Raw genomic sequence first — 17,839 nt, 5'->3', positions numbered from 1 at the left:
ACATATTTTTGACTCAGAACTTTACCTTTTTTTATCTTTCTGATTAAAAGGCACACATAAGGAAAAAAATAAGAAAAATAATAGTAATCTTTACGCTGTGTATTACTAGCTTACAGCTTGATTACGATATACTTTACAGTGTAGTTAATTTGGTTTTCCTGAAATCTCTCTTTGTAGTTACAAACTTTCATTTTAGGAACAACTCTAAATGAAAACAGTGACGTGGAATGCACGTATCACAGCATGTCAGGGAAGTCACGAAAGAAGAAATAACTTGTGACTAGAGTGTACACAAGTGTCTTTGAGTGCAATTTTCCGTTAACAGGAAGCAGACAAACTGGTCGATATAAATTTGAACTTCCTGCATTGTATACATTCGAACTAATAAGATATAACTTAAGCGACAAGAAAGGAAAATTATAAGTGTATTCATTTAGAACGTTTAACATAGTTACATGTATACATTCAAAATTTCTTACTGTTGCTTTAAAAAAGGCTAACCTTTAACATTAACTGTACACTACGGAAGCCCGTTGGTGCCATGTAGGAAAATTATTTTTTTCTGGCGGCCGCCAGATAATTATATGGCGGCCGCCAGAAAATTATGTGGCGGCCGCCAGATAATTATGTTGCGGCCGCCAGAAAATTATGTGGCGGCCGCCAGATAATAAGTGGCGGCCGCCAAATAATTATCTGGCGGCCGCCAGATAATTATATGGCGGCCGCCAGAAAATTATATGGCGGCCGCCAGATAATAAGTTGCGGCCGCCAAATAATTATCTGGCGGCCGCCAGATAAAATATTTTTCCTACGTGGCACCAACGGGCTTCCGTAGTATACGGTCACAGAAATCACAAACTTTGTTGAGTAAGAGAAAGGAAGTATAAAATAATTGAACAAGGCACTTTCATATAACATATTTTTTTACTGAACTGTATATCCGTTTATATAAATAGTGCCTGTTTGGGAGGGTAACCGTTGAAATTGAAACCCCGAGGAAACCATTGTCAACCAACGGAAATCGGAGGTTGACAATGGTTTTCGAAGGGTGAAAATTTCAACTGTTATCCTCCCAAACAGGCACTATTTATTTTACTATACTGAATGTCTTAATTTTAGAGATTGTTTTACTACTTTTATATAGAAATGGCGTGAATTTCACGGCGAACCGTACGCGCATAATTAACGCGCATGTAACAATTCGTTTTGTTATACTTTCATGTTAAATACTGAAATCTGATTGGTTAAGACGCAGTTCATAATCATTTATATTACCCTCAGCGTAAGCAATGCACTTAGGAACGGGAAACATTAAAAATTGTTACATGCGCGAAAATTATGCGCGTACTGTTCGCTGTAGAATTCACGTTATTCCTATATAAAAGCAGTAAAATTTTCTTAAAAATAAAGACATTCAGTATTCAGCTTCGCGTCGGTTGACAATGGTTTTCTCGGGGTGTCAATTTCAACTGTTACCCTCCCAAACAGGCACTATTTATATAGTGTTACCGTTGCTAAGTATGTTGCTAACGCTGAGGGTAATAAAACGGATTATCAACTGCGTCTTAACCAATCCGATTTCAGTATTCAACATAAAAGTATAATTATACCAAATGTCGACTGATAGCCTAGTTAAAAAGGCAGCGCTCATAAATAACAGCAATGAAACACATAAAACAGTAACACAATCAGTGTGTTCGTCGTTAAATGTTAACAGCATTCATGCGATAATCTTTTTCAGCAATCGAAGCAGAAATCAACAAATTATTTCAAAATTTTCTTAGTAATAAGTGGTATGTTACAAAAATATATAAATAGCTAACACCCAGTAAACAATTAATTAAGGATGGGTAACCAGTGTTAAGTATGTTGATTACCTAAATTTGTTTGAAATAATGAACATTGAAATCAAGTATCGCCAATTTTAGAGCAACAGTACAAAAAGTATAAGATTTTTAAAGAAAAAAAAATCAAAGCGTAAAAAAAACACATTCTGAGCTGAAACAAATAGAATCAATATTATTAAACAAAAGGATAAATGTTGTTGTAGAATAATGACGAAATAACTTTTAAGGCAAATTCGAGATAAAACAAAATAATTTGTGTTCCGTTTGCATTATTTTAGAGGCTGTAAATCAACTGTTCTTAGTTAAGGAACTCCAAAAATATATGTAAGTTTTTAATTTTTTGAAGTTATTTACCTTTGCCGTTTTGGATGAACTTCATGTTTTAATATTAAGTGCATTCTCTCTTAAAGCAAATCAAATATAAGGAAGTTATTTAACAAATCCTATTGTGATCATGTATAGCTTAACAGGTTGGGCACAATTACCGCATTAAGGAATGATTACGCTAAACGGGAACTATTCCCCGTATCAGTGATTAAAAAAAACTCCTGCAAATGCGTGATTTTCTCGATGTATGCCAAATAAATCAAAAATCCCACTTAAGTAAAATGAAGCTCATGAGAAATGCAAGGTGGTGCAAAAGTACAATAAACAACTGACCTTCCTGGCCTAAAACTTTATACTCCATAGATGCAAACGAATATTAAACGATTTTGAACTCGTGGAAATCGTGAGCATTCTTGCATTGGCCGTAGATTTTCCATTGATAGTTTGCTTTTACTGCCTAAAACCCCCAACATTTTAGAGTTTTGTGCTCAATGAGTTGACACAACTTGACAATTCAAGAAAAAAACAAATAAATGCAGAAATTGATGTTTATTTTTGATTAAAAATTTTGATTTCGGGGAGACCATGACAACTACAGAATCTTGTACAATCAATGCTTTTAACACATATCGTTAACTAAAATTTAAAAGAAAATGATATTAAAATTAAACTATGTTTTTATAGACGAGACTTCAATCCAAAAACAATGATTAAAAGAAATTACTGTTCCATATTTTAAAAAAAAAATGAACAAAATATTGAAAGTTATAATTCTATGTACGACTAAATATGTGTACTGAATAACCACATTATTATCCGTAGAGGCTACCGTAAGAAATTGCTGAAAAGATTTTGTTTGTTAATACTGGATATCACTGAAACCCAGACGTGAATGGAAAAAAAAATCTCAAAATCCCGCATTTGCGGGAATGTTTTTATTACTGAAACGGGGAATAGTTTCTGTTAAGCGTAACCATTCCTCAATAGGGTAAATGTGCCCGACCTGCTTAGTTATGTTATATATTGACCTTTTATTCCAAGATTATAAATGTCCATTTCTATGAGGCAAACGTTTCCAATGGTATTCTTGAAATATTATTCGTTATCTCAAATTTTGATCATGAAATCAATTGATAATGTCATAGATATTATTTGATTTATGATAAGTAAATGATAATTATTTGTAGTAAAACAGGATTGCTCATTTTTGTATTATGCACTTAACATCAAGATATGCTGATTATTCTAAAGTGGTAGAATAAAATTTAGAGATATTAATACCATCATTTTTTACATCCTCCTCTGTAAATTAAGTTAAAATGTACTTCATGTAGAATCGTACGTTGTTTATCGCCCACCATCAAGAAAAGAATGTTTTATCTGCAAAAAAACAAAAAAACATTAAACAATTATACAATCTCCCCTTTAATACACTTGAGAAAGGGTGAATTATAATGTAAGAAGCATCTGTTTTTTTCAAAACACATTTTAAGTTAATAATTTAAACTATTTAAGATGTGACTTACGTTTTCAGAATTTCCAACATAGACACATTGTGCTGGAAAACAAACCCGGCACCTTGCTCTGATAACTTGACAGAAAACAGATAAAAACAAAATATTGAAAGCTTGCATTGACTTACTTGCTTAAATAACATAAGCGCCGATGACGCAATGACTTTTATAACATATGGTGCATTTTACTCGTTGTATGTCTCCTAAAGTCCCAATGTGGCTGTAAATCAATTAACGTTCATGTTTAAACTATTAAAATGCTTTTATTATACATTTAAATAATTTTTAAAACAGATACCAACATTTAAATAAAAGTAAATCTGACTTAAACATTCAAATGAAAGTAGATTTTATATAAACAAGGGAAAGTTCTAAGGGAAAGTTAATTTAATGCATCAGTAACATTCTTTAATTACTTAAATCCTGAAAGATAAACATATTTGATTAAAAGTTTACAATTAATCTAAGAATGTCTGTTGTTGTAAAACTTTGTTAGATGTTGGTAGTATACATCTTTTACTTTTTAGCTAGACTGGCAACGACAGGATGAACTGCTGTAACAAATTTGCATAACATTTTTTTCACTGATTAATTGTTCGTACAGTTTACCAAAAGCAACACTAGAAATTGCAATATTTTAATAAAAACTTACCTTGCCTTGTTATTTCAGTTTTTCTCAAGCCTTCGTTTTCATGTTTTTAGCTAGGTTTCTTGATTAACGCGCGTAGAAATTCTCGGTCATTTTTTTAATTTGTCGTTTGAAATACTTTTATGGCGCATAACAATTTTAGGAGTATATTAAAATAACCTGTTTTTATGCTTGATACACTCAAACTAGCGGGGGAAACATGATTTCAAGAACATCCAATAAGTCTTAAATACTAGCAAACTTTATAATTTGGCACTTCGATCAAAATATAAGTCATGAATACTATGACGCAATAATAAAAAAAATACTGTTATAGTTAAATCACCCTTAAATATACAGATATAGAAACAAATAGTAAATTAAACATATAACTTTGCTTTCTTTTTAATTGTTTCTAATATCAAATTTTGTACTTTCAAACTAAAGAAACACATATAATGCATGCATTATTGTTTTTCTTTGATCATAATGATGTAATCACTTTTCATTCTACTCACTTGTGTCTAGTATGCACCTTTGTTTCAAACCGTAATTAGAAATTAAAATATGCATTTCCATACATGAACTATATGTCAACAGACACAAAAATATACATAGTATTTTTGCTTTAATATTGCAATTTTTTATACTTATAATAAGATCTGAAAATGTTGCAACAAAAGAACACATATGTTAATTAAATTATATGCCTCAAAATTGCCTACTCACGTGTTTTACATAAAGCTCCTTCATAACCAACATCACATCCAGTTAAGCAAGTACCATTAATCGGAAAGCAATAGCTTTTGTCTCTACAGTGCCCGCATGTTTCATTGCATCCATATCCATAAGATCCTCTATTGCATTCTAAAACGATTATAGATACAACGAATTTCAGACAACTGTTGCTGTTTAGCACATGTTTATGCAGAAACAATAACTGCATTGACTTGCATCAGTATTGTCTTACAACCATAACAAATCTCTAAACATAAACGTAAGTGAACGTCATTTGTTCTCGTAAAATTGCAAAAAGTCACTATTGTGCTTTTTTAGTCTAATTCTTACATTAAGTTGACATCAGCTCGTTTCCTTTTGTTTTAGGTTTCTTTTTTTGAGTAAAAATAAATCATATGTTTCAATTAAACAAATTATAAAAATCCTTTAACAATGGCACTTGGTTTGATTTAGAAACAATATAATATGATCGAAAAAACCGATTCATCAAGTTCATATGTAAATGGCTATTCTGTTTGCACCTGATTATTTATAAGTCATGTGTTCATTGATTATTTTTTTTATTACTTATTTTCTAAATTCACTTTGAATTTTGTCATATTATCATTCCTATAGAGATGGACGAAAATTTACTTCTCTGTTTATTATGGTTTCACCTGTTTTACACAAGTCCCCTTCGTAGCCAGCATTGCATCCAGAGAAACATGTTCCATTGATAATAGAACATTGACTTTCATTCAAACAGTTTCCACAAATTTCGTTGCAGTCAACGCCGTATGAACCACTGTCACAATCTTTGAAATGAAATGATATGGAATGACTCCAACTTAATATTATAATGATACCTTAAAATTAATGCACTTCTCTGTATGTCATTGCAACAGTTACATGTTGTCATGCCTTTATTACATGTAAGAATTAAATAATATGAAAAAACTAGGTGATTAAAAAAATAGAAGGCTTTTGTTCCTCTGCCTGTACCTGTATTTTGTCCTTACCTAATTTACATACGTCACCTTTAAAACCAGTTTCACATCCAGTTAAGCATGTTCCATTGATATGGGAACATTGGCTTACATCACGACAGTGTCCACATGTTTCATTACATCCAATACCATACGATCCTTTATCACATTCTTTAATATAATTAACACATGTACATTACAGTGCTGTGTCTCATATTCATAATTATAAAAAAAACTAGACACGATTTCGTTGCGAGCAACGAGGAGGTCTTCCGTCCGATTTTTAGAAGGAAATATGACATCATCGACTTTGATTTTCAACAAAAAACATGATATGGAAAAAGGTGTGAAGAACTTATCCTTTTTTGTATCGCATTTTATAACTTTTCTTATTTTGCTTTTTTAAATACTTGCATTTCTCCAAATTGAGATAGAAAAGATTAAACTTGTTTACCTCTCGCTCCTAAAAACCCTAATTAGGTAACGCAAGAGAAAATCAATATATTGTTAGGATGTATAAACGTCTTATACCTAATTCAGCTTAAATAACCTTTCACAAAATAGCTCTTAGTAAAACGCTATAGATTAAGGACTTTAGAGCCCTTTGATCCCCTAATTTAAGGGGCCAGCCCTTTTTTCTTGAAATCAAATGGAAGGTCATTTAAATCTGAAAGCATTTTGTCAACAAATGTTTGGACATCCGTTACCGTTCTTGAGATATATGGGAAAGAAGGTTTTAGGGGCCAATCCCTTATCTCCTTATAGGGGCCGTTGAACGAAAGTTTGAAGGTTGCATATTGTTAAGAACATCATTTTGAACACCTTTTCTTCTGTACTGCATTTCAAAATATTTTTCCTTTCTGAAATATGGGTGATCAAAATTTTGGACTTTTGGCCCCTAAAGACCACTCATTACATTACACATGATAAAATCATTACATTGCTTGGATACATAACTGTGAGATAAACATATTTGTTTCTATAACATTCTACAAAATAACCCTCAGTAAAGGGCTATATATATAAAAGACTTAAGAGCCCTTTGGTTCCCTAATTAAAGGGGCCAGTCCCTTTTTCTTGATATCAAATGAAAGGTCACTTAATTCTAAACACATTTTGTTCAACAAGTGTTTAGAAATTTGTTACCGTTCTGGAGATATATGAGAAAAAAGGTTTTAGAGACTGATCCCTTATCTCCTTTAAGGGGCCGTTGAACGAAATTTTGAAGGCTGCATATTGTTAAGAACATCATTTTGAACACCTCTTCTTCTGTACTGCATTTCAAAATATTTTTCCTTTCTGAGATATGGGTGCTCGAAAGTTTAACCTTTCGGCCCCCTAAAACCCTTAATTACGTAAAATTGCTAAATGTTGTGTGTATACAATCATTGAAATGGCGGCATTTCTTTGATGCCGGCAAAGCGATCCAGTGAACTTTAATGCGGTCGAACTGCAGGGGTGCTACGGCGGCATGTCTTTGATGCCGGCAATGCGACAATCGTCCGAATTTAGCGAGCAGTTGACAGAAAAGAGCTCTATATTTTGACTGAAAAAAATCCGCTTTTATTTTATTTATGACAAAAAGAAAACGGAAAACATTCAAATCCATCATTATAAAGATAAAATCGTTAAACAAAACACAGTTAAGCAAGAAAAAATAATCGGCACTCGGGGACTGAACCCGGTTCGCCTGGACACAAGTCCACCACTCTAACGACAGAGCTACGCGGACTCTCGCTTCAGAACTTTGGAGCCCAAAATCTCGAGAATGCATGGATAGATTTTTAAACAGATTTCATATTCAGAGGTTTTTAGAGTGTCTCTATCGAATAGTAACATTAAAAAAATTCAAGTTCAAAAAATTGAAAATATAAGGTTTTTCATTTCCTTCCGCTGACGACCGGAAGTGACGGCGGACGTTCGGATATGCGTAGTACACTGCGGCCGTTCACTCTCTACGATCTCTGAAAATTTGAAAGTTCTATCTTAAACACTTTTGGAGAAAACCTGTGACCAAGCAAAAACATAAAATCTTTAATATCTCGGGACCGGAAGTGACGACCAAAAAATCCCACGTACTTTTCTTACAAATGTTGTCATAAACAAGATCTGAAAGTTTTATCAAAATCGGCTGAAGTGTTTTCGAGAAAACGTGGGAGAAAAAAAAAAGAATAATAATAATAGAGGAAAAGAAACAAAGCAAAAACAATAAGGTCTTCCGTATCCAACGGAAGACCTTAATAATAATAGGGAAAAAGAAACCGAACGAAAATAATAAGGTCTTCCGTTGGAAACGGAAGACCTTAAATATTTGGTAAGCAGTGTGTTGAATGTTTTATCTATATATATATAAGCCAAACAAAACAAACAAAAACCTAAGTTTTAAGCTATTTTTTAAATACAATTTACAACTTTTCCATAAACCAAATCAATAAACAACCATTGTTTCCTAAAATGAACACTTTTAAAAGAATGCATTGGCTTTACTAGACCCCCCTTGTTCTCATTTCTGTAGTCCACTCATAACTATTTTTTTCATATATAATAGCAAGAGCAGCTCGCCGGCGAAGCGAGCTCTACCGGCAAGGCGTGTGTGAATAGAAAATTCGGACTAGTTGCACATTCATTCAACGCATTTTTTTGGCGTCAGTAAATCGGACCAGTAATGCCTTGTTTTAATCATCCCAGTAATTCCCTGTAAATATGGTTTCCCATTTCACACTCTCACGAGAACAAGATAAAGACTATGTACATCATGCATTGTAAATAAAACTAGAGCAAAGCTCGTTGCAAAGCAACGAGTGGGTCTTCCGTTAATGTCGGAAGTAAAGCTGGAAGTTCCTGTAAGAAGCAGAGCTCTTAAACCAATAGCAAGAGTAACTAAAATATAAAATATGAAAAAAAAATCTAATTATTCGACTATATACGACTGAACAAAATACGAATGATTTTAAGTACCACTTAACAAACACCTTTCCGATTTCATGAACGACTTAACCAAAAAAAAAAAATCCGAATGTGTTCAAGTACGACTTAACAATTATTTTTGGTACGAATTAATTTTAATATAATTACGCTATTTTTTAAACCAAGGACGCAGACCAAAATTTCCGGAAAAATCAATTTTTAAACCCCGATATCTCTGTAATGCATCGTCCGATTTTAAAACGGGTTTCGGTTTTAAATTCAGCTTAATAAAAGCTTCTTTGCTGCTTGATGATTAAAATCAAATTATTGGTCAGAAAAGAGTTATTATGAAAAGACTAAGTAGCTCATCTTGCCCCTAATTTGAGGGGTCAGCCCCTTTTTCTGGATATCAAATGAAAGGTCTCGCTAATATAAACATATTTTGTTCTACAAGTGTTCATGAATTGTAAACCGTTCCCGAGATATCTGTACAAATGCGTTTTAGGGGCTGACCCTTTAACCTCTTACCGGGGCCACTAACAACAAAATTGTTGGTATCATATTGTTAATAACATTATTTTGAAGAACTTTTGTTCTACATTGCTTTTAAAAATATTTCTCCTTTTTCAGTTATTAATGATCAGAGTTTTGAGTTCTGGCCCCTTGAAACCCCTAATTACGTAATATATGACTGAGGTATGGTAATGTAAAGATGAACAGCTGTACAATGAACATTTTTGCTTCTATAATTAATAACAAAATAGTGTTCAGTAAAGAGTTATTGTAAGAAGACAATAGAACCCTCTTGACCCCTAATTTGGGGGGCCAGCCCCTTTTTCTTGACATCAAATGAAAGGTCTTGTAAATATAAACATATTTTGTTTGACAAGTGTTCACAAAATGTTTACCGTTCTTGAGATATCTGTACAAATGTGTTTTAGGGGCCGGCCCTTTAACTCCTAAATGGGGTCATAAACAAAAACATTTAAGGTAGCATATTGTACAAAACATTATTTTGAACAACTTTTGTTCTACATTGCTTTTCAAAATATTTCTCCTTTTTCAGATATTAATGATCAAAGTTTTGAACTTCTGGCCCCTTGAAACCCCTAATTACGTAATATATGACATAAGTATGGTACTGTATAGATAAACAGCTGTACAATGAACATTTTTGCTTCTATAATTGATAACAAATTATTGTTTGCTAAAAAGTTATTGCAAAAAGACTTTAGAGCCCTCTTGGCCCCTAATTTGAAGGGCCAGCCCCTTTTCTTGATATCAAATAAAAGCCCGTGCAAATTGAAACAGCTTTTGCATTACATGTTTTAACAAAATATTTATACGTCAAAAGATATTACGGAAAATGTGCGAAAATTTTGCGAAAAAATTTGGTGCTAATTTTCAGGTTCAGGCGAGCTTCTAGGCCTTGCGCATTTTTCGCAATTGGAAGCATGGAGGGAAATCTAAAGACATTCATCTACAATCCCTGCAAATTTCAATCTTTTATCATGATTAGTTTTAGAGGAGATGCGTGGACAAAATGACCCTAAAAAATTTACAAAATCGTCCATATCTGAAACCGGAAGTGACGTTATCATTTGAAATTTTAACAATCAGTAGCGACATTGATGCTATATAACTCCTAAAAATTTGGTGTAAATCGGTTGAATAGTTTCTGAGAAATAACGCTCCAAAAAAGTCAGAAAAAGAAAAAAAAAGTATAATAATAAAGAAAAAGAAACCGTAGAATAACAGAAGGGTTTTCCGTTGAAAACGGAAAACCCTAATAATTCCATTACATAAGACTAACAGAGTTGTCGTTCCTTCGAGTGACGTCACAATGGATTTCTTGCACATTGATCCCATGGAATTTTTCGGAGTCAGTAAATTTCGACCCACAATGCAATTTATCAATGTCGGACGATCTCACTAGACTTGATTCCTTCTTGCGAGAATCAAAGTAAAACTTTTGAGAAACAGATAAATTGTGTAGTTTCAAGAATTTCATGCTTTTTAAGTAAACAAAACAGTATATTTCACTTAGTTTTTTTTTTAAAGAGACAGACGACACTTGACCGACGTAAACGTTGACGTCACAATAAGGGGAAATTACTCTAGGTAGTTATTGTTAATCTGCTGAAATATAAATATCAAAATATTCTCAAAATCTTGCAAAGCTAACGAATGGGGACATTTTTTTTTTTAATAGGAAACAGTTGTAACCTGCTCTCATTTGGATGAATGCTCACATTTATTTTATTCACTATATATTTACAGTAATTTCCAGGAACGTTTTTTTTAAAGGGGGCGTCATTCAAAAAATATTTACGAGCAAAATGAAAATGAAATTCTCAAAATCAGGGAAATTCTAATCCGGGTGAGGAATGGTGAGTGCGTAGTATGCATAGGCGTCGGAACTGGGTGGACTAGGGGGGGGGGGGGGGCTTAGCCCCCCCCCCCCCACTTTTTTTTGGCAAAGTTAGACTTAACCATTAGGCACAAAGCATCATAGGGGTATTAGCCCCCCCCCCACTTTTTATCGCCGGTAATGTAATTGTTCCTAAATTCACCTTGAATGATTGAGAAGTTGGAGAAATAGGCATACTAGCGCCCCCCCCCCCCCCCCCCCCCCCCCCCCCGATTAGGAATTTCATGATTTGGGGAAAAAAAATTGGGAAGGGGAATTTATTTTCGAAAGAACAGGTATACTTCCCCCCCCACCCCCACCCCACGGATTAGGATTTTCATGATTTTGGGAAATAGCTTTTTTCCTCAATATTTCTGAGGATTAGTTTAGCCCCCCCCTACTTTCAATTCGCTTCCGACGCCAGTGGTATGCATTTAGCTCTTTAACTGCTCAATGGTATCTTAATTTTCACATTTATTACATCCTCCCGGGGGGGGGGGGGGTCCAAAACCGTTTCTCTTAAATGATCAGCAAATCTTTATATTTCGTAAATTATATATTTTTTTTTAAACGGGGGGGGGGGGGGGGGGGGCTCTATGATAAGTCAATTTTTATATGTAGGGTTAAGAAAAATGCCTGCTGCAAGAAAAGAGGAAATAAACTGCAATAAAAATTATGTTAAAATCTTTATTATTCAACAAGATTGTATCTGAGATAAACAATCTAATAAATTATGAATTATGAAAATTAACTAGAAAAAATAGGCATGTTTATATTTCATTTTGCATTCAAATTCATTGACGGTACGTTGATACTTTTATTTTTATTGATTTATCATAATTCATTATTTGATCACATGCTGCGCTCGCCCCAACGGTCGCACCGTAAAACATATTAGAATGAAAGTTTGATCACTAACCTCTTATTGCGCTTTTTTATGAGTTTATTAAATAAAAATGTCTATCGAAGAGATACATTTTAATATATTCTTTAGTACAAGCAATTTTCTTACATTGTTCTTGGTAAAAAGTTGCAAAAGCTTACTTTTCTTCGAATATGCTAAAAAAATTATAGTTTACAAAACATATTTTCAGAAAATTATATTTGAAAATTGTCCTGAAGGGCAGACAATTTAAAAAAAAATTGAAGTGCAGAAGCTCATTTAGTTCACTACATACATACACCTGAGTTTGGTTTATGACAGTCTCATAATAGCTTACGAATATTGTTTGATGTAGTATAGAACAATCAAAATTGTTAAATTCTCCTTAGTTATCGATGGACTACCTTAATGCTACAAAACCTAAATTTCATCATCATAATTTTTTTATGAATCAGTGCTAAAGTCATTTTAGATAGTGTTGTAAATATAGTCTGCCTGAAATAATTCCGCTCTAAACTTTAAATATTATGAACGCTACCTTCGTTGCAGTGATAACCTTTCCAGCCAGGGATGCACCCAGAGTCGCATACGCCATTCACATTGTTACATCCAGCACATGTGACATTGCATATTTCAGTACATTTATTTCCAAAATAACCACGTGGACATGCTAGTAAAAATACAAAAAAATGTGATTTTTACACAATAAAACAGCTGTATCTGATTAAGACAAAGGCAAGCATGAGCATAATAACTAGGCATATTACGGGTCGCAACAGCTTAATAATGCTGCACAAAGAACTACACTTTTCTCATCGTCTGTCACGTTTGTTATCGGTTGAAAAACCAGATGACCTTTGTAGACGAATTCACAGTCAGCATTCTAATATTATACCAAAAAAAACACCAATTCGAGGGCTGCGTAGTTCTTTATAAAAGAAGAAATACTGTTCTTGGAGTTACAAATTTGGTTAGCTAAGTATAAATAGACAATATGATTTCTGAAATTTAAAAAGAATACAAATGTGTACATGTTTGCCGCAACATTGTATAATACTCGACTCATAAAAGGAAGTGACTACTGGTTTTGTTTTTTAAAACTTGCTAAAATACATCCAATATACAGTACTGAAAAATATCTTATGTTTGTTATATAAAAAAAAATCTCCGTTGAATAATAATACCGGTATATAACTTATTAAATGATAGAGCAAAACACATTCGTTATTATAGCCGTTATTCGTTACATTTCAATAACGGATTTGTAAGAAAGAGCTAGAGCCACGAAGCATCAAAATGTGCCTTAAAATTTTCACAAAACTGAAGTTTGATACAATACAAATTGTAATTACTTATAATGTAGGGCACACTATTCTGCTTCTATGCATATGAATTTTTTTCACTTCGGCCCCACCGTTTAGCACATGCGCATCATCAAACATACTATGATCGTTAAAAATAGCTGAAAATTGTAGATTTTACTGCAGTATTTCCCAAATTTGATTGTGGCCACACTTGAGTACCTCTTTGGAACTTTTAGAACTGAGAGATATTGCATAAATGCTTCCGCCTGCAAAATTTCGTAGAGGTACTCAAGTGTGGCCAATGTGTATTTTACAAATTTTGAAAATTTTAATAACAGAAAATAACACTGACCACTGTATTTTAGGGTAATTATTTGCTTCCTTTTTATTGAAATAGCAGAATTTAATTAATAATGATAAAGAATTATTTGTGATTATTTACAAAATCATCATTTTATCAAATATTTGAGGAAGAAATGCATATAATCTGAACTTTGACATGTTTTATCTAGTAATTTTATACTGTGTATTCATGCTTACATCGTGCATCATCAATGACGTCATAGTTTGACGTTTGCGACGTCAGTTGAATCTGTACATGGAATCTTGAGTTCTTTTAGTATTTTGCCAATAGAATTGACCAGTAAAGTATGCCTTTTTAAAAAGCATTATTTCTATGTACCACGGTATTATTCAATTGCAGTAGAATATGAGATACATGAACATTGCTATAAACAGAGAAAAATATAATTGGCAAAGTTAACATTGTACGTACGTAAGTAAATATATATTCCTATACCTTTATGTAGAATAAGCGATAGCATGTATACGTAGCTAGTTGTGGGTTTTTTGTCAAACGGTGAAATGCATTAAACGAAAGGAAAGATGCAAGAGATTTTTTTCACACAAGTACGTGTTCCTGAATACCGCGGGAGAAAGACAGTCGACATCACATGGAAACATGTACATATATGATAAACTTAATTTATTCCGTCAAAAAACTTGATTATTTAATTCCTAAGTACAGCTGTAATTGAATATTAAGCCAATCGTCCCTTGCATAAAAAAATTTTGCAAATACATACGTCTTTTCTTTATTAGCCACCTGTTGATCAGTGTTGATTTGTCGCGTGGTCAATGTATTTTCGGTGAACCGTTACATGCAGTTACACTCCTTTCTTAAAAGATCGATTGTGTCCGTTTCGATGAAGACGGCTTTTGGTATACACAGCTTAGAATACATTATCAGCATGTGCTCTATATAGAAGTCTTATCCTAATTGCGATGTCTTTGTTGATAATTTGTCCAATAAAATAAAAAATCACTCTAAATGTGTGTACATCGGTGACTTACTTTTGCCTATAAAATTCTCGATTGAAATCATCTTTGATTATTTTATGCGTATTAAATCTAATTAAAGTTTTTCTTGTATGGAATATAGAAAAAAATCAGATTGCCGGGCCCTTTCTTTAAAAAAAAAACAACGATGAGTACAGAGAGATTTAAAACAGTATTTGTTTCCATTCAACCCCCACCCCCTTCCCTACCCTCTGAAAAAATCGATTTACATATGATAACACAAATTCTACAGGCTTGCTATGAACTCGACTTTTCAAGACAATTTTACAACATTATTTATGTGCTACTGCTTGATGTTTTAAATAAAAATATTCATTTTAACCTATCTTCGCTCCGAAATAGTACACCCACACACACACACACTCTTTCTCTCTCTCTCTCTCTCTCTCTCTCTCTCTCTCTCTCTCTCTCTCTCTCTCTCTCTCTCTCTCTCTCTCTCTCTCTCTCTCTCTCTGAAATATGATCTTAATTCTCAAGACATTTACGGATAGCTTATCACTTGTAACAATTCTCAAAGGACATGAATATCACTAGAAAAAATGAAATGTAAATGAATAGACATTATGGCATTTATAAGGAATAATTAACTCATAAGAATATTTTTAAAGAAATCGATATTCTTTTTTCATTTAATTAATAAAAATTAAAACACTGCTGTAATGTCATTCCTTTGTTCCAGCAGTCAAAAATTTTACTTGTGACAGTCCGATATATTAGAGAGCTTCTTGATATCAGTGGTTACAACACTGTTATTCTTTAAAATCAGGCTGTCTCAGGAATCAACAATGATATTCAATGGCTATATATGCCTCAAACACTTCTGTACGAAAAAATATCACTGTTCTCGGCCCTATAACGGGCCTCGAAACTGTTTTATATTATTTCATACAGAACTGCTTTCGGCATACTAGTACATCCATTACATAAACACAGTCGCTAAAAGGTTTTATTTTTCACTTGAATAGTTCGTGAACGGTGAGCGCACACTGATTGCGCTCTAAACGAACGGCGAATTTGGATAGCGCTTATGAACGGTGAACTGAGAGCGAACGCAGAGCGCAAAGTGAATGTTGAACGATATATGTACTCTATGTGAACGCAAGATGAACGATTTATTTGGAGTGCCCCGGGCGGTATTGTTACATTGTGTTTCGTTGGTAATCAGGAAATAATAACAATAAACTACATGTTTGTATTGTTATAAGCCTAAATATAATATTATCTGACTAAATAATAAGTGAACACTGAACGAACGCAGTGAGCGCATGCATGGCGAAATCTTTGTGAACGCACGGTCGGCGATTTGTGCACGATGAGCGGGAACGGAGCGGAGCGGAGAGCGCACATGAACGCACGGTGAGCCCACAAAAAACTGGGAAAATTAAACATTTCAAAGAACTGAACCCTGGCACCTAACTGCTGTAAAGCGCCAGTATTGGGTGAAAATATCGAAGCCTTGAAACAAGTAAAATTATCATGTAGAATAATGTACACAGACTGTTACAGTAATGCATCAAAATTCGAGATTACATATATCTCTATTAAATTCAATTACCGTATCTCTGACATATTTATGTATTTATTTTTTAATAATTTGTGATTACATTGGTAGAATTCAATGATTAATCCTCAGTTATACATTGCGCATCATCAGCATTACTTCATGCAGTTTCAAATTGCAGAAAAAAGAACATATATAAATGTACCGCCGTTTTATTGACCTTCAGCACTGGTCCCTGTAATATGTTTTAAACTATATTGTAAATAAGCTTTTCATGCTATTTTCATCAATAAATTTATTTTCATAAAATAATTATAATGTCTACATGATAATTTTATTTATGTTTTTTTGTTTATTTAATTAGATTCAAGTCATACGTAGTTTTATCATTTCATGACGTTACTTGACAAAAATGACGTCTGTTCTACATTTTTCATCAAAACAATGCCATATTGTAAACTCCGTTTATAAAAAAGTATGATAGATATCGAAAAAAGAAAAAGAGTTATGAAAAGCTAAGATCCTACCCTATATTTTACCAAAATATTGTAATTTTTAATGATAGGGCATTTTTTGATGCTTCGTGGCTCTAGCTCTTTCACAGTGAATTCGTTCTGAAACGGTAAGATGACAGTACATCAAACTGTCGTACGTTATATAATCGATAAGACCATTATTTACAGATATAAAGTTCATTGGCAAAACAAGGAAATGAACTTATTTTTATTTTCACTACGCTGTTTCATAATTATAATATAAAAGATTAATTTTGATTTTGCATGTTAAATTGTGTAGAATTATTCGTTTCTGTGATTTATCGTTATCGTTCGTGTATTGTGAAAATTCAATAAGTTCTTGATTGTCCGTGTATCATGCATGATTGTTCGTGTATCGTGCTTGATCGTGCGTGCATCAGAATCATGCGTGTCGTTTGTCAACAATAAGATTGCTACCACTGTACGACTACATGCAACCAAATTAGCCTCTTACAAATCAAGATTAGAAACAATAAAAATAAATTATATTTCCCGAACAGTTTTGTTATATTTTAGCAGTCCATTGGCGAGAACGTCTGGTTTTTGACGATTATCGACCTATAATTGTAAACACCTCTTTATTTAGATGAAGTTTACCGTGGGGAACTACAGGTAAAAACAAGACTCGAAACTAAAACACCCAAATAAGTGACTTTTTCTTCAGGTAAGGCCGTAAACACTCTATTTTTTAAACATTACAGCAGTCAACAAATCTTAAAATTTCATGTTTCATGTAAGGACTAAACTGGGACATAATAAATATTCTCAATAGCTGTAAATTTGCTTTAGCTTGTTTGTTACACATTTGTTGTAGAAAATTTTACCAAATTGCACTCTAACAATACTTTTTTAAACATTTGTGAAACTTTTAAAAGTCAAAACAGGAATTAATTAGCATTTTTTTTATTTGGAGTCGGATT

The 17,839-nt window shown here is 33.1% G+C and overlaps 1 protein-coding gene across 1 annotated transcript in view; it reads right to left on the bottom strand.

Moving 5' to 3' along the window:
- Positions 1-4,669: 4,669 nt before the first annotated feature.
- The window catches only part of LOC128172410 (multiple epidermal growth factor-like domains protein 10), a 110,833-nt gene continuing 97,663 nt past the window's right edge, over positions 4,670-17,839 (bottom strand). Inside the window, exons 6-8 of the mRNA XM_052838208.1 lie at positions 6,053-6,190; positions 5,711-5,848; positions 4,670-5,183 (exon numbers count right to left, since the gene is read on the bottom strand). Coding sequence (XP_052694168.1) covers positions 5,038-5,183; positions 5,711-5,848; positions 6,053-6,190 — 422 coding nt within the window. The 3' untranslated portion in view covers positions 4,670-5,037. The remainder of the gene's footprint in view (positions 5,184-5,710; positions 5,849-6,052; positions 6,191-17,839) is intronic.

This window comes from Crassostrea angulata, chromosome 2, assembly GCF_025612915.1.
Source record: "Crassostrea angulata isolate pt1a10 chromosome 2, ASM2561291v2, whole genome shotgun sequence".
NCBI lineage: Eukaryota > Metazoa > Mollusca > Bivalvia > Ostreida > Ostreidae > Magallana > Magallana angulata.
Note: the sequence above shows the minus strand (reverse complement) of the source record. Positions and strands in the feature narration are given on the sequence as shown.